This window comes from Barbus barbus, assembly GCF_936440315.1.
Source record: "Barbus barbus genome assembly, chromosome: 41".
Lineage (NCBI taxonomy): Eukaryota > Metazoa > Chordata > Actinopteri > Cypriniformes > Cyprinidae > Barbus > Barbus barbus.
In genome coordinates, this window is record NC_136719.1 from 11,452,543 (window position 1) to 11,470,557 (window position 18,015).

Here is an 18,015-nt window from a genome sequence, read left to right on the forward strand (position 1 = left end):
TCTGTATTTTTGATCAATTATAAAATTTTATTAAAAATAATAATGTTTCCAAACTTTTGACCTGTACTGTATGTCTAATACTGCACCGCCTGTCTATACAATATAATACCAACCTTCCTTTGCAGTTTCTTCAACTAATACTGCCTTCTCTCTTCTCCTTTGTGCTCGTTTTATCTTCGTGATATTTGTGAAATGGCTGTAGCACTCCCTGTGGTAGCCAGTGTTAGCTGGTTTGACTAACTGGTTTGTAGGTTCCTGGCTTTGTAACTTGTATGCCTGTACTGCCTCTTCTGCAATGATACCTTCTCTGCCCTCAAGGTCTTTCCACAGAAACACTGATTTAATAAATTTCTCCCAACTTATGTCTGTGAAGGGAATGGTGGGTCCACCACTTCCCTCAAATATATGCATACAGCACTTCATGTTTTGCCATTTCTTCCAAGTAAACATGGGCGGGAAAAAGAGTTGTCTGTCTCGTTTTTTCATGACGTTGTGTTTCCAAGCAAGCCATTATGTCAAATGTGTTAAATCAGAAGGGTATATTTATTAAAGATTACAAAGAAATGACAGGACATCGTCTGACAAAAGGTGGTTACATAAAATAAAAATAGTACAAATGGATAACGTTACTTCTACATTCTCATTTTGTCAAACTGAATATGTAGCAAAATTAGGTAAAATAGTTCTTATCTTAAATAGAATAATCTGAAATCCTGGGCGCGAAGCGCGCCAGTGTGTCGCGTCACCAACACCGACACTTTCCACGCACGCTATTGGATGAAGGCAACAAATACGTCATGCAGGTCGGACCCCGCACGTAGCTGCTTGCTCTATTCGCCGGGAAAATAACCTGGAAAAAGTTACCGATATTATAGTAATGGACAAGGTGTGTGAGAGGCAACAATTTTTATTTGCTTTGTTGAAAAGCGTAGCGGTTACATATAAAAAACTGGGTTATCCCTCACCACAGATCGTTTGAAAACACGAAATCTCCCCTCGGCCCACCGTCTACATTCAGTGTAACCGCTACTAAATCTTAACGAACTCGCAACTTTTACTCATTATGTGGTCTTAAATTAGTAGTTTTCTTTATCTAACTACAAATATTTGGATATGTATACTTAACTGACGTTATGAATGTACATTTTAAATATCCGTAAACGGTTTGAGCTCACTAAACAAAGAGTGGCAGGATTACTATGGTAACCTTTGTTACCCCAAAACGCGCGTGATGCGTCCGTGACAGCGACACCCCGTGGCGCATTCAAACGAGTATAAATCTTCGCTTTATTAATTAAAAATTAAATGCTTAATTGCATATGCTGGTGTTGTTGTGATATAAAGCATTTGTTTTCTATCTTTAAAAACTCAGGGAGCCTCCATCAAACAAGAGACCCCTATTATAAAAGAACAAACATTACTACTTTAGATATGCAGATTACATCGTTAAAACAAAGTTTAATTAATTCGGTAAGGGAAATGTCATAAAAATATAAGAAAACTCAGTTCCCCTCATTGAAACCTTTAATATGGAAGAAACATGTACAGATAGGAGAAAATTCAATGGTTCAGAATTCAAACTTTATTGATTACTTCACCAAATGCTTGTAAGATTACATCACAATATGTGTAGAGTCGAACATTATTCTGTATATTTTACATGAAAACTTTACACATTGTTTTTCTTCATATACTATATATATTTATATTTCCCAGTCTCAAGGGAGGCAAAGTAGACATCCATAGTTGCAAGGGAAGGAATGCTTTTCAGAAAATATTTAAATGCACTTCAAGAATGAAATACATACTTAATGAAAATGAACCGGGAGTTGAATCTGCACTGGTAATACACTAAGTCATATGCTGCAGGGGTTTAATGAAGATATACCTGGATTATACGGTACATTTGTATTCCTGTATTTCCCCCACTTGAATTGTTTTGATAATGTGACTGGCATCCATCACATAAACTTGCTGATTCAGTCTAACTCCAAATCAAGAGCGAACAGCACTAGCAAAAATGAAATATACAAAAAAAAAAAAAAGTGCCGTAAAATTAAATATTCATTAGATGTCTTAAGATTTCAATGATAAATATATATTAAAAAAATAAAACTAAAAACCTTAAAAAAAAAAAAAAAAAAGCAATAAATTTGAATATGATGGAAACCAAATGAGCATGATGTGTGGCATGTAAGGAATGGTAGTGTTGGCCTGGTCTGGATTAGCAAGCATAAGTATTGACATGTAAAATAAACACCAAATGCTTTGAAAGCAACCGTTACATTCTTAGGACAATTTGGGAGTTTAGTGTGAGCACATCGAAATCAAATTAAAGTATTTTACCCCAAACTAAAAGCATTTAAATGCAAAAACCTCTGTGGGTTGCTTGAATGAATTTAAATCAGAGATGATTGTTTAATTGTATGATGAATCAATAAAGGACAATGATAATGGGCCATTGTTGGACCTTAACAAATATGCCATTATTCACTGGCGCAAACTCATTGCACATCGGGTGTCTTTTACAAGCTCTTAATAACAGGGGATGATCTCATTTCTGTATGTCTACCTTTCTTCAGCCTTTAAAACAGACAAAAATTTACAGATAGGACAAAAGCCAAAACAATGAAATCAACAGACGATCAGAAACCAGATATACAGCAGAACTGGTAATAAATTATTTTCGCAGCCATCCAGAAGAAAGTCAAAATAAAAATAAACAAATATGACTCATGACTCTTAACACAGACGAATTACACAGCACAAGCGTCACCCTGCTGGGTCACAGTGCTGTTCTCTCATAGGGGAGCGACTGACGGCGATGAGTCAGGACTGGCAGGGAAAGTATGGGACAGTCACACAGTCATTCTGCGTTCCTGTAGAGTCCTTGAAATAACAGCAGAGGCTTATACACGCAGACCATCCATCCATTTTACAGCCCCGCTTTCTTCCCAGTTCATCTCTGAGCTGTGTTCCCAGTTCTGATCCGCGTTATGATGATGGTGAAGGCTGCACTCTGCCCAATTCAGGAGCTGCGATGTGGAAGACGGAACCGATGCGAAGGAAAAATCGCCGCAAAGCAGCGCGAAGCTCCGGAATGAGGTCAAACTGCATCATCTCACACAGATGGTGGTAGTAGCAGGAGGCATGAGGCTTGAACTGAAAGAAAGATGACAATGTTAGACATTCATGTCTGACATTTTATTTTCTATTGTTTTATATGAAATTTAATTACATTTAAATTTAAAAGTGTAAAAGGGATAGGTTTACCCAAAAATGAAAAGTACCCCATGATTTACTCACCCTCAAGCCACCCCTATATGATTTTCTTCTTTCAGACAAATGCAGTTACATTAAAAATTGTCCTGGCTCTTCCAAGCTTTATAATGGCAGTGAATGGTGGTTGAGATTTTGAAGCCCAAAAAAAGTGCGTCCATCCATCATAAAATCAAGGCCTTCTGAAGTGGATCGATGCGTTTGTGTAAGAAAAATATCCATATTTAAACCTCGTGTAGCCAGACCTCCAGATTGACGGCAGAAGGTCTGGGAACCTTGGCAGCTTTGAATGTCCAAGGTCCGCCTAAGAGGCCGGATGACTGACAGCTAAAGCAACCAATCATGTTTTGTTTTGTGCCACGTCATGTTTATGGGCATGGAAATATCCCCACAGTAACAGACCAGTGTGTAAAACTCTTGGGCATATATTATTTATAATAATTAAACATTCTATGCCGCGAATTTTAGATATTTCACATACTTTTGAAAATCCAGCCTGTAGTTGATCCTAAAAAGTGCTCATCGTCACATTTGGAAACACGACGGCTTGCTTCTTCCATGAGGGGGTTTGGTGCCACGGCATCTTTGTTTCCAGAAACGTTAAAGACACACGTCACCCGGAAATCCTGTACAATTCAACCAATCTGATGATGACTTCGAAACTCGATATGCATCAGAAGTTCAGCCAATGGTCCGTGGACATGATGTCTGAGGCGGAGACTAAACCTTTATAACCATAATGTCTAGCTTCTACTAACTGTCATTTGGCATTAATCTAAGAGAGAGTGGTGTTCCAGGAGATGACTTAGGCGTAGCGTAAACTCAGGTGAGAATATGCTAGTCTTGCGAGAAGCAAAAACCATTCTTCTCTTGGTTTATATTGAAATCCTCCCACATATTTCTTTGCAAATCCTAGTTTTGTATTTCTATTTCATGACCGGTGTTTTGTTTTGCTCTCTCCTCTGCACTTCTGCTACATCCTACATCATCCGCTGGAAAACCACTCTCTCATGAACACGAGTATGACAGTTAGCAGAAGCTAGAGATTACGGTTTATTAAACTTAATTTTAGAGATTAAGTTTTAAATATGGATATAAAAACACATCGATTTGCTTCAGGAGGCCATTATTAACCCCCAGGAGCTGTGTCACTTTTTATGATGGATGGAGGCACTTTTTTGGGCCTAAAATTTTGACCACCATTCACTGTCATTATTAAGCTTGGAAGAGCCAGGACATTTTTAATATAACTCTGACTGTGTTCGTCTAAAAGAAGAAAGTCATATACACCTAGGATGGATTGAGGGTGAGCAAATCATAGGGTAATTTTCATTTTTGGGTGAACTATCCCTTTATCTTTTCAGTCAGGGGATTCCCTTAAAGACCTTTAAGCAGAGTGCCAATCTGGAGTGGAATGCCTCTGGAAAAAACTGATATAATCAGAACAGTGATGAATGGAAAAGTGCATTTTAGTTATGGACAAGGAAAATCCCCAGGGCTTCCAGTAGATTGTCTGCGTAATAGCGCAGGTCTCTTTTACATATAAAGGTCATCACACTGACAAGCTGGCGTTTCAGCAGGGTGCTTCCTGTAATAAAAGCCTTAACTTAGACCCCTGAAGGATAACAGAGATATCCAAAACAAATCTCTCCTACAGGAAATAACACCCATGGGCTAATTATCAGACTCACCTGTATGGTTAAGGAGGACACTATTTTTGTCTTCTGTTTTTCTTGCTCTTACGTGGAACATGTCAATATTTTACAATATAAAACCAAAATCTAGTGGCTGAACCCAGCTGTATGTCTACTTAATGTCTGAGTCAACATGAAAGGTTGACCACTGTCTTTAACCATCTGATCAAGTTGAATTGTAAAAAAAGACAACCTTTGTTGTTGTGACTCTTACTTTTAGAAAAATTTAACATCATACATAAACCCCACATGGTGTCAAATATATTGAATATTCCAAATTTAAAAAGAGAGAATTATTATAATCAAAAACACCAAACCAAAAAAAAAAAAAAAAAAAAATCAATCTTTCATGGCTGGTAAGAAATATTTATTGGCTATTGAGACAAAAAGTTAATTTTGGGCCCTGCATCTAAGTTCAGTGAGAGGGTGTGTTTGTTTATGCATGTTATTACTTTGTCATCAGGCAGTCTGAGTGTCCGGGTGAGGAGCAGCAGCAGGACACTCGTCCAGGCTTCCCGGTGGCTCTCTGAGGTAAGACTGATGAAGTAAGCCAGGGCTTCACTACACACCCTAAATCAAACACACACACACACACACATATATTGTTACTGTCCCAATACCTTCCCGTACAGCATATGTAAATCAGAACTTGATTATGTGACTCATCCCTTAATGTTTTACATAAAACAGTTCCTACTGCTGAGTCATACAACTGATCTGATTATTACACATCCAGCAATTAGTGCAGCACCTATATTTTTAGTGCTTTCAAAGCATGTTCATAATGTCAATAATAATACAAAATAATAATGAATCAACTCAAATGCAATTTCTTCTAACAATGGGTGCATCTGAACACGTAGCACAGATTGTATAAAAGCAGCTGTCTTTGTGTTGAGCTTGGTGAGCGAGCGTTATTAATGAATGAGGCAGGCGGCTGCACTCACTGCAGCAGGCGTGTCTGGATGTCTGGCCAGGAGTCTTGCAGCTGCGTGTCGGAGTACATGCGAAAGAGGATCCTCAGACTGCAGGCCAGACTGCTGGTCTCCTGCTTCAGAAGATTCGGTTTTGACTTCCCCTTAAAGCCTATATGCAAGATTAATAAAAGACACGCACCATAAAAAAAGACAGTCTCCTATAAATGACAGCATTACCACAACCCAGACGAGGAAATAAAAGAGTGCGGACCTGCTCTCCAGAGCGCTGTCCTCTGTTCATTGTTGGAGTTGAAGTCCTTGGCAAACCTGTGGGACTCAAGGAGGCAGTCAAGCATTTTGAAGAGGTGCTGTGATGACAGGTGTCTGTACATGCCCTGATCGGCCTCTGTCTCTCCCTCTTCTGCTTGCTCAAGTGCATCTCGCTATTGGGAAACACACAGAGACAGAACTAAAGACTCTTAAATTTAGCACTCTATATCTAAGCCATGGTATCAACACTATAAATGGCTGTTCACACAGGCTGCATTCTCAGTTATTAGTAGTCATTCCTAAGGTTTTATGGAGTTTACTCTCAAACAGAGGTTATGTGAACACACCTGAGCAGCGGCCATGTTCTCAGCATCCTCCCTCTTGCTGGTAGCCGGGTAGAATACAATGTTATCTATGGTCTGAATCAACTCCAGCTGTACGACACACTTTATAAGCAGCCCTGCAAACAGCCTGTGGTCTGAGACCCCTAGATCAGGGTAAGAGAGTAACATGTTAAAAGTCACAGCAGAACTCAGAAAGGTGATGTGTAAAGTGGTACGAGGATTGGGCAACGAGGTTGTCCAGTGTTGTTTTATTTCATATTCAGATCAGCTTCCATTTGATCTGCAATTTCTTTGTACAGTACATTCTCAATGGACAAAATCACATTCATATAATTTCCGCTTATTCAATGAGCAGTTTCACATGGACAAATGTCAACAATAGGGAACAAAAGTCGGTTGAGTTTTCCGTTTCATGCCGACTTTAAAAGAGGAAGAGGTCATATTGTTTCAAAGAGAATGTGGCTGTTAGTGGAAACTCTAAACTCATGTGGCTTCAGCATCTTATCAAACTTCTTTATATTTTGGACAAAGTAAGCAAGCTGTGTGGCATGAGGTTAGGTTTAAAACTCTCAGTACAAGAGTAAATCCTACTGAAACTTCAAAGGGATTTTTTTGTTCTGTAATATAATTTTTTTTTTTGCATTGTGGTAACAGAGAAATGGAGACTTCATTTTCTTTAGTCAAATCTAACTTTACTTTTTTATTTTTATTTTAGAGCGATATACACTACCATTCAGAAGTTTGGGGTCGGTAATACTTTTTACAATGTTTTTGAACAAAGTATTTTATGCTCACCAAGGCTGCATTTATTTGGTTAAACATTAAATACAGTAACATTGTAAAATTTTATTACATTTTAAAAGAACTTATTCTTGTGATTAATTTTCAGCATCTCCAGTCAATCTCCAGTCTTTAGTGTCACATGATTATTCAGAAATGATTCTAATATGCTGCTCAACAAACATTTCAACATTAATATTGAAAACAGTTGTGCTGCTTAATATTTGTGGAATTGAGGATTCTTTAATGAAGTTTAAAATAACCATTTATTTGAAGTTATTAGAAATCGTTTGTCTAAGTCTTTGCATTGCAGCTGTACATACTGGTTTGGGATTTTCCTTTCCATGTTTCATCACTGGCAGTGGACATCTGACTGTGTCCTCTCTCTGAAAGAGTCCTCTCAAAGCTGCTCTGTGACTGAGAATCAACCTCAACGTCCTAAAAACAGACAAACACACAGACACACATGCATATGAAAATCACGAGCCTAATATGCAAATGTTCACTATAAATAGCAAGCAAAGCATGCCGGGTGTGTTTTAGTGTTAGCAGAGCGTAGGACACAATGTATGACAGAATAAGGGTTTATAGATTCTTGATTGTGGCTTATTATTTGTGTGTGTATTTGCAATATTTATTTATGTTATTGTGATCTCACCATGTGTTTCCCTTCTCCCACCTCCTCTTCCTGTCCAGCTGGTCGCCATGTCAGCAAGCTGTTAAGAGCAAAGTCAGAACCAAACTGAGAGAGCATTTCATAAACAGAGCCTGAAAAGCCTGTTCAAACGCTCTCCGATTTCAATATCAGTGATCATTTGAAATATGTAATATAAAAGTACTCTTTAGATTTAGTCAGAAAATACAAAAAATTCTGAAGTGTGATTTGAATTTATTTCAATGAATTAGCATGTCATTTACTTGATTGTTTTTGTCTATTTGATTTTTTAGAGATCGATCGACAACTCTTCAAAACACATCCAGACGGAAGGCCGTTAAGTGTTATTGAAACGGTGGTGTGCAAGATTGTCATACACATGAGGGCTGGTGGTCTGGAAGATATCCAGCATGCAGGCGCAGGTTACGTCCCAAACCTCCGGACTGAACTTCTCCCCGTTCAGGATCACCAGGTTCTCCAGACAGTTTGTGCCTGACCGCGCCAGCTGCTCATTATCTGAGAACAGAGGCGGAGTTGTGAGTGTAACACACTAACACTTTCCCTGTATTACCACACCCTGCTGATTTAAAACACTACCACCCACAGGGCCAATATGTTTCTCCAAATGTGACATGTGTAGGCGTCACATTTGAAATGTCCATCTGGAATGAAGTACAGCAAGTAGCAGGGCAATGTCTTAAAATTCCTAAACTCTCCCTCATGATTAGCGCAACAGATGAGCGAAATCCCCACCTTGTTTCACACACCACTGCAGCTGTGCAAAAATATCCACCAGCAGCACCTCGCTGAGAGGCTCGTAGAATTGCGTGAACACGTCGCAGATAGCGTAGAGGGCGTGGTTACATGTCGTTGTCATCCACTCTGTTTTCTATGAAAAGAAAAAACATGTATGCGATGCATCCATCTTATTTTACAATGTGGAAGGAAGACATTTTCTATCAATGCCCAAGCTTACCGATTTATTAGCCATTATAGCTAGAAGAATATACCTTGAAGCTACAAATGACTGCATCTACCCTTACGTAGAGATGAAACGATGTACCCTGAGCCGGTTGAAAATCGATAAAAATGTGTGATTATTTAAGTCGGTCGAGATGTTAAATGAATCGCAAAACATTTGTGGGTGAGGTTTTATATGAATGTGTTTCTGAAGAGAAATGACCATCTTTGGAAAGGTGTTTTCTTTTCATCTTGCCTCTGTGTAATGCATATTAGTGTTCATAACAGGGCTGCACGATAAATCGCATGCGATGATCATGCGCATCGTCAGTAAAGCCGGTTCTGTGATTAGTAGTAAATCTCCATCACCTGCTTTCAGATGGAGTGGCATTTAATAAACAGAGCCGTAGTTCGCCGACAAGCTACGCAATATCACATTCTTAATTGAATGCGATTCATCTGCGAATATAAACAAGATATTGCGTAGCTTGTCAGCAAACTACGGCTCTGTGTATTAAATGCTGCTCCATCTGAAAGCATGTGATGGAGATTTGCTACTAATCACAGAACCGGCTTTACTGATGAGATGCGCATGACAATCACATGCAATTTATCATGCAGCCCTAGTTCATAAGCACAGCACTGATTTATTTACAGCAGTAACCAAGGAAACGCTGTATCTCTGCTGTTCCATAAGCGCCACCTGCTGTCAGAGAGCGAATCTGCGTTCTAATTCAGCCCATCTGCTGTTGTTTTGTTCAGATGTTTTATGTAACAATTTTACAAAGCTAAAGTCAGACCATTCTGTTTTTACTTCAAATTTTGCAATGATACAATCTGAAAAAATGCTCATGCTGCATGTATGTAGCATTTGTTTGGATTGTGATTAAAATGCAGTGGTTGCCTCTAATTTTAAATAGAAAGAGCACAGGCCTTGGCTTAAGATTTCAGAGAGATTTCTTTCAGTTGTATTATTGATTTATTTGATTTGGGATTTGTTTTAAACATATTTCAATTTCACAAAGAAATGTGCAGCATTTGAAATAATAAAAGCATACCTTTTATAATTTGTTTTAAATCTCATTTTGTTCAAAAAATTGTGAGAAAATCGTATCGTGAAATCAGTATCGTGAGTTGAGTAAATCGTTACATCCCTACTCCTACATTAAAAATAAGGTTGATAAAACAAAAAAAAGCTAATAAAAATAAGCTAGCTACATTCAAGTTATATAAGGGGCAACTATCTTATAAATTATATCAGATTATATGAATCAGTTGAAAATATCAATATTTATTCAAATATACTTCTGATCTAATTTATAAGATAACTAGGAAGAAAGAGTTCGATGTAATATTAATACTCAAATTAGATAAACACACAAAATATTAAAATCTACATTTATATAACCAAATTGAAAACCAAATTAATTACTCAATTGAATCAGTGAACCATTTTTGTTAATTAAAATGAACACACTGGATTTGAAATGAATCAGACTTCCCAGTGCTACTACTCTAGTAGGCATGTTAGTGAAGCATCTTTGATTATTACTTCACATCGCTCAGTTTGAAGGTTGCATGCACAAAATAATGTGGCAATATCAGTGATGTAACACTTTGTCCTGCTACTAGAGGGAAAAAATGGCCTGTTATTGGACAAGCTGAAGTATTTTGAATACAGTTGAGCTACTACCACATTATTGAAAATGTAGATAGGTTAGGAGTGTTGCTAAAGTTGGTAGAATTAAAGTTGTGATTGATGCTCACTTCAGTTTGCTGCTCAGGGAGCTTCATGTTGTCGAAAATTCGGAAGATGATCCGAAAGAGGTCATGCCACCAGTGCTTTTCAAAGGTGTGTCCGTAACTCTTCATGATCTCAAACATGACAGTCAGACCCCTGCATGACACAAAACCTCTCAGAATAAGTTCCAAACATCCACATAATGTCTTTGTATGGAAGTGAAGATGGGGACCCACCTAGTCCTGACGTCAAGTTTGCAGCGGTTGATGATGCAGGAAAGCTCAAACAGGATGGGGAACCAGCCTCGCACCCAAATGCGGTCACCAGGGGCCACATTCATGTCATCACTTGTGTATTCCCTCAGTGCCTGGAAAGGGGAAGAGTGACTAAAATGTAATTTCTGAAGCTCAGATGTCATGGGTAACAAAGGTTGAGGTGATAGCACTCACCTGCGGCCTGTCAGACACGTATTTAGCGCAGTGGCGGATCAGCCGAATGGCTTCCATACTGGTGTCAGGAAATGCAGCGTTACACACAAACTCTGACAAACACTTGACTGCGTCCTGGAAAGAGTCAATGGCGGCAGCAAAATGCTGCTGAAATGTATTCACTGTGAGGAAACAGAAAGGATAGAGATGAGAATGATGTTGTTTTTAAATGTTCAAGATGAAAGTTTTAAAATAGTGTGAATTTTACGGTACTTACTAACAATGTGTCCTGTGGTTTGAAAGGCGAGGTCCACAATGTTCTCATCATGATCTGATGCTGCTTGATGGAAGACAGAGAAGATGTTCTTCCAGCCGGAGCGAATATTAGCAGCCTGGGAGTTCACCATCTGGGCCACACATCGTATCACCATGTCCCGGATAGTGGGCGACCTTTAAAATAGTTAAAGTTATTGTAGAAGTAACTGAAATGCATGTCTTAAAATAAAAAATATATGCTAAAATAATGACTTCCGATAGGTTTCCTTAATACTTCACCCATCAGACAAACAGTTCTGCCCCAAACTTGCTGTTGAATGAAATAATGTTGCTGGTTTTGATGGCACCACAGAGCCAGTGGTAGGGTTGCATGATTAATCAAAATAAAACTGAAATCATAAATTATTTTAAAAGGCGCTTTTATTTGAAAGGCAAGGGCAAGGATTTATTTAAATAAATATTTGGACTGTGTTAGGGCTGTCTGCGGTTTTCCATCACAATAAAAGTTTGATGGTTTAACATTTGAAAATGAATTATGAATTTAAAAAAAATTAATACTAAATATTTCTTTCATAAAATTCATTTTAACATCAAATAATAGTAATTTCATATTAGTTTTAATGTTAATGTAATATTGTAATATAATTATATTTCTTAAGTATTCATGTATTCATTTACAAACAGCAAACCTGTAATTTGTTTTTTAACTGCATTTAAAAAAAATTAATAAAAATAAAAATCACAATCTCACAATCACTTTTATCAGGAGATTCGCAATCAGAATTTTTCCCCCAAATCATGCAGCTCCAGTGAGTGTTTTTTGGGAAAACAACCTGTAAATGGCCTACTTAATAGTTCTTGTTGCAAATAAGCTGGGATGAATCGCATCCGCAAAATAACAAAATATTTGACCTCTGAATATTACACGTTTCACCTTAAGTGTTTAAAGTTCACGTTTCATCATGATGCATCAGATTGCATCATTTCTTTATCTCTCCAACCATTCACATCTCTAACTCCCCTCTCCTCACCTATTCTTCTTCATGATGTGTTCAAAAGGCCTTAAAAAGTCCTTCTGGAAGCGGAAATTGGCCAGTTCTCCTTTCTCCAGAAACTTCATAGAGAGTTGTCTCAAGGAGTCCACAGCAAAGATAGCCACATCCTCATTGGGATTACAACCCACCTGCCAAATCAGAAATCAAACACAATCAGACAGCTGTTTTACGGATTTATTCAATCCGTAAAAAACATTTCACCAGCAGCTTGAAGGTGCGATCACATTAGCAAAGTTTCAGCAAAATTTGACTGCACCTTTAGGTAAGGCTACCGACCTTGTTGAAGTGATCTCCGATGACCTGCCAAATGCGTGACCACTGCAAGCGGATGCGATTCATGTTGTAGTAGGAGATCTCCACTATCTTCTGCAGACTGAACATGCGTGGCTGGTGAGCAGAAGCCAGCTCGTCCATGGACACCGCACAGAGCCAACGCACAAAGTCCACTGGAGATGGAGCAGAGTTTACAATTAACACAAATCTCAGAGACATTTTGCCCCCAAATATATTATCTACACATCCACTGTCTACTGGCAAAACACATTTGTTTTGAACAGAACGGAGTATCTGTGTGAAAGTAAATCAACGTGGGTTGGAAGAGTGAGTCAGTCCATAGAGCCCTTTTGTGTGGCAGTCGCCTAATGGTTAGAATACATAAAATAACCAAATAAACTGCATCCACCCAAACAGTCTGAAACAGATCATTTTCAGCCATTCATACACCTACAACCAAAACATGTAGCAATTATTATAGAAATATTACAAAAAAAAAAGTCTTTAACCAATTTAATCCCACCGGTCACAATAGTGACTGTAAAGAGGGTTTTCATTCATAAAGCTCGAAAACCTTACTAACTGATGTTTTAGTGCATTTCCTGCAAAGATGGAAAAAAATAAATGTGTGCAGGTTCACATGTTTAGTGCAAATTGTCACATGACCAGAGCAGTTTACTTCCTGTTTGCACCATGACAAGATGATGACTGCATCAAAGTGCCAAAACAAAAGTATGTTAAAGATATGACAAAGATTTTTGGTCCACATTATCTTTAAGGTATCTAGTATAAATATACACTCCCTTGCAAAAGTATTGGAACAGTGAGGCCAATTCCTTTATTTTTGCTGTAGACTAAAAACATTTGGGTTTGACATCAAAAGATGAATATGAGACAAGAGATCAAAATTTCAGCTTTTTTTACCAGGTATTTTCATCTGGATCTGATACACAACTTAGAGGATAGCACCTTTTGTTTGAACCCACCCATTGCTCATGTGACCAAAAGTATTGGATCATGTGACTGACAGGTGTGTTCTGTTGCCCTGGTGTGTCCTATTACATTGATTATTCAAACAATAAATGGCACTGAATGTCTGTGCTCAGTTTCAGATTTGGGTTTAGCCTGTGCAGACTACATTTATAGTTAGACGTGTAACCAACATGAAAACCAGAGCGGGGTGAAAAACAAGCAATTGTGAAGCTGAGAGAAGATGGAAAGAGCCACTGCACAAACATTGGCCATAGCCAGTCCAACCATTTGGAATCTCCTGAAGAAGAAAGAAACCACATGGTGTACCAAGTAACAGACTTTGAACCGGTAGACCAAGTAAAACATCAGCAGTTGACGACAGAAACATTGTGACAGCTGTAAAGAAAGACCGTAAAACAACTGTTAGTGACATCAGCAACAACCTCCAGAGGGCAGGAGTGAAGAAAAGTACAAAAACAAAAGTACAGAGGCTACACCAGAATATTCAAACCACTCATTAGCAAGAATAGGAGACGAGCCTCAAAAATTCTGGGACAAAGTTTTATGGACTGATGAGAGATTAAAGATGAACCTTTACCAAAGTGATGGAAAGGATAAAGTTTGGAGAAAAAAGGATCTGCTCATGATGCCAAACATACAAGCTCATCTGAAACACAGTGGAGGTAATGTCATGACTTGGGCTTGCATCGCTTCTTCTGGGACAGGCTCATTAATCTTCAATGATGATGTAACACATGATGGCAGCAGCAAAATTAACTCAGAAGTCTACAGAAACATTTTGTCTGCCAATTTACAGAAAGATGCAACCAAACTGATCGGGAGATCCTTCATCATGCAGCAAGATAATGACCCAAAACATAGAGCCAAAACAACAAAGGAGTTCATCAGGGGCAAGAAGTGGAAGGTTTTAGACTGGCCAAGTCAATCTCCACACTTGAACCCTGTAGAGTATGCATTTTACCTGCTAAAGAAGAGACTGAAGGGAGTAACCCCCCAAAACCGAAAGAGGCTGCGGTGAAAGCCTGGAAAAGCATCACAATAGAAGTTTGGTGATGTCAATGGGTCACAGGCTTGATGCAGTTATTGCAAGCAAAGGATTTGCATCTAAATATTAAGTCTTTTTCACTTTAATCTAGTTTTATTCAATCTGTTCCAATACTTTTGGTCACATGAGCAATGGGTGGGTTCAAACAAAAGGTGCTATCTTCTAAATTGTGTTTATCAGATCCAGATGAAAATACCTGGAAATAAAAGCTGAAATGTTGATCTCGTCCCTTATTCATCTTTTGATGACAAACCCAAATGTTTTCAGTCTACAGCAAAAATAAAGGAATTGGTCTTACGGTTCCAATACTTTTTGAGGGGAGCGTATATGAATTCACAATTACTAAATTTTGTTGAGTGTTATCATAGAATCAGTAAACATGCTAATGGTCACAAGTGTGACCGGTGGGATAACAGTAAATTTAGGTATACATATAAATCCAGTTGTAGTTGTTAGTGAAAACTTCACTAAAATGTTGCAATCACAAAATACTACACTAAATTAAAAGTTCAAGTGTTACAAATAAGTTACAATAATGAGCTTGTAATACTGGTAGCACTAATATAATAATTGTATGATATATGTTACAATAAAGTAACAATTTTGAAATATTTTGATGGTTGTATTTTATCTCAGTTTTCCTATCAGTGTGATATAATGGTTTTATGCATAACAGTAACCCTAGAATGTGATGAAAGAGTCTCAAATAGCTGGGCTGAGATATATAACATTTTTTATGACTGCAGAAATATGTTAATACAGTATACACACTTTTACCAAAAAAATAAAAATTATTGAATATTTCAAAGGGTTACTTTTTAATGTCTGAAATTTTGGGGGGATTAAATGGGTTAATAGCTCATGTTGTTGCTAACATTGTGAGCTGTGATATCTTTGCAAATTCTTACATCATTTCTGAAACAAAAAGGCCAAGTGTCTTTCAACAAAGAGAAAATGGACAATTCTTGATTTCTTAATGGAATATTGCCATTTTTTATCATAAATGATTTATTAAAATATTTAATTATGTGCCTATATCATCTTTAATCTAAAATATTAACCCAAATGTCAACGATTCAATAATTCGCTGATTAACATATATAAATTTATACCCTACATTTTTTTCTCATTTAATAAGCAGTTCACCTGGATATACGTCACAATAGGGGAGGAAGTTTCCTGATGACTTGAACCCTCCAGAAAGCTTACCAGCTTGGTTGCCAGGTCTGCGTAATAACTAGCCCTATGGCCAATCAAAACAATCCCAATCCCAGAACTAGACATATCACATATATCAAAACTTATATATCAAAACATGCCACTCCCATACCTACAATACATTAGCCATTGTTATGTATTATACACAATTTTTACATCAATAATCACATTATACTAGTCATCAAACACGCATCTGTTTTCACAGAGGCGCTAAACCAGAGCACCTCCTTCAAAAACACAATCTAGCAAAGTTTTATTATTGGTTGAATGTAAAATAAACCCATTTCAGTCAAAAAAAAAAAAAAAAAACTGTGGATTTGGCAATCCTGTTTAACAGAGATCCAGAAGCAATACAGACAGAACAATCCCAAGCTATGGTGAAAAGGATAACAGCATGGACGCCCACTTAAATGCTAAAAGCATAAAACCGATTTTCCATTGCTCATGGAGCTAATGATGTGTTAAGAAAGCAGCCGTTCCTGTTAATTTCTTAGTAAATACAACCAAAACTCAGAACCCACTGACTCAAGCTTACACAAGTAGAATTTAGAATTAAATGTATCTTTTTCCACATAATCAACCCACACAGATATGCTCTCAAACAGTGCTGGGGATTAACCTACTACACAAATAGCCTAGCTACACTTCTCAGTAGCGTGACATCAGCTCAATTGTTTTCAAAATAGTGTTGCTTATCCAGTACCAAGCTATTTTTTTTTTTTACCCAGTGAGTAATGGTGTAGTGTGACGTGTGCAAACTCGCATCCTTGTAGTAGCAATAGTCCTTATTTAGCTCTTCATGTTTAAAGTTTGACTACATGTAATTAATGCTGTAGAACAAAACGTTTTCATATAATGTTAAATACAGACCTTATACTGCACATAAACTCACAACTGCTACTTAAAAAAAAACATATGCCTGGTGGAATCCATGCAAATTATTTTTCATGTTTTACATCTACAAAGTGAACCACTATATATATCAAACCCCTAGCATCTGCAGCATTGGGGAACATTCATCACCATGCTTTCGAATGAAATTACTGCATTTAAATAAATGTCAATTTATTTGTTCAACTTTGTGCTGTCACATCCGGTAGCTAATTCAGACCCTCATTGATTTTGTGCTCGATAAATAGTGCTGTAATAATAAATTAATTAAATCACCTCATAGTTACACTATCGTTCAAAGGTTTGGTGTCTGTGAGATTTTTTTTTTTTAACTAATACACCTTTTCAACAAGACTGCATTAAATTGACCAAAAGTGACAGTAAAGACATTAAACATTTCAAATAAATGCTGTTCTTTTGAACTTGCTATTGATTAAAAAATCCTAAACAAAAGCATCATAGTTTGCAGCACAACTGTTTTCAAAACTAATAATAATAAATGTTTGAGCAGCAAATCAGCATATTAGAATGATTTCTAAAGGATCATGTTACACTGAAAACTTGAGTAATGTTTTGAGTAAAATATTTTCATCACAGGAATAAATTACATTTTAAAATGTATTAAAATAGAAAAGTTACTTTAAATTGTAGCAATATTTCACAATATTATGGTTTTACTGTATTTTGATCGAATATATAAGGCTTAAGTATAAGTGAGTTCTTTCAACAATATTAAAAAAAACAACTCCCCAACCACATACTTTTGAATGGTAGTGTATACGTTTAAAATATATTTCCCCCTTAAAAAGTGCAACGTTTATGTTGTTACATTAAAATAAAAACCATACCAATTGCATTTCCATCAAGCCTGGTGGATCCAGTGAAGATTCTGGCACACAAAAGAGAGATGCAAGGTCAGACAAAGGAAGCATAAACAGTAAGAGCAACACTGTATGTTTGTATTGTCCTGTGATTTCAATGCACCTGTCCACAGCCACCACAACACTCTGAGAGCTGGTCTCCCCCACTGACTCCTGGATATGAGCCATCTGACGCTTGTCTGGACCTCCGACCAGAGTACCTGCAGGAGACCAATAATATTGTTTTGCTCCATAAGGAACATCGTCCACACACACACACACACATACCAATAAACAAACAATAAACAGACTGAACACTTCGGCCACATCCATGAG

General features: G+C 37.5%; 1 protein-coding gene across 2 annotated transcripts in view; it reads right to left on the reverse strand.

Moving 5' to 3' along the window:
- Window positions 1–1,563: 1,563 nt before the first annotated feature.
- LOC306860635 (brefeldin A-inhibited guanine nucleotide-exchange protein 2-like) overlaps window positions 1,564–18,015 on the reverse strand; it is a 35,659-nt gene continuing 19,207 nt past the window's right edge. The window contains exons 23-40 of one of the 2 annotated variants that reach the window (XR_013783395.1): window positions 17,804–17,900; window positions 17,668–17,708; window positions 12,676–12,845; window positions 12,376–12,527; window positions 11,346–11,518; window positions 11,090–11,250; window positions 10,877–11,007; window positions 10,667–10,796; window positions 8,693–8,828; window positions 8,317–8,455; window positions 7,943–8,000; window positions 7,608–7,722; window positions 6,508–6,647; window positions 6,162–6,333; window positions 5,921–6,059; window positions 5,426–5,543; window positions 2,505–3,162; window positions 1,564–2,376 (exon numbers count right to left, since the gene is read on the reverse strand). Coding sequence is in view for 1 of the 2 variants with exons in the window: in XM_079402434.1 (XP_079258560.1) it covers window positions 2,995–3,162; window positions 5,426–5,543; window positions 5,921–6,059; window positions 6,162–6,333; window positions 6,508–6,647; window positions 7,608–7,722; window positions 7,943–8,000; window positions 8,317–8,455; window positions 8,693–8,828; window positions 10,667–10,796; window positions 10,877–11,007; window positions 11,090–11,250; window positions 11,346–11,518; window positions 12,376–12,527; window positions 12,676–12,845; window positions 17,668–17,708; window positions 17,804–17,900 (2,240 nt within the window). In the remaining variant the exon portion in view is untranslated. Of the gene's footprint in view, window positions 3,163–5,425; window positions 5,544–5,920; window positions 6,060–6,161; window positions 6,334–6,507; window positions 6,648–7,607; window positions 7,723–7,942; window positions 8,001–8,316; window positions 8,456–8,692; window positions 8,829–10,666; window positions 10,797–10,876; window positions 11,008–11,089; window positions 11,251–11,345; window positions 11,519–12,375; window positions 12,528–12,675; window positions 12,846–17,667; window positions 17,709–17,803; window positions 17,901–18,015 lie in introns of both variants that reach the window. The other variant, XM_079402434.1, reaches the window with a different exon arrangement.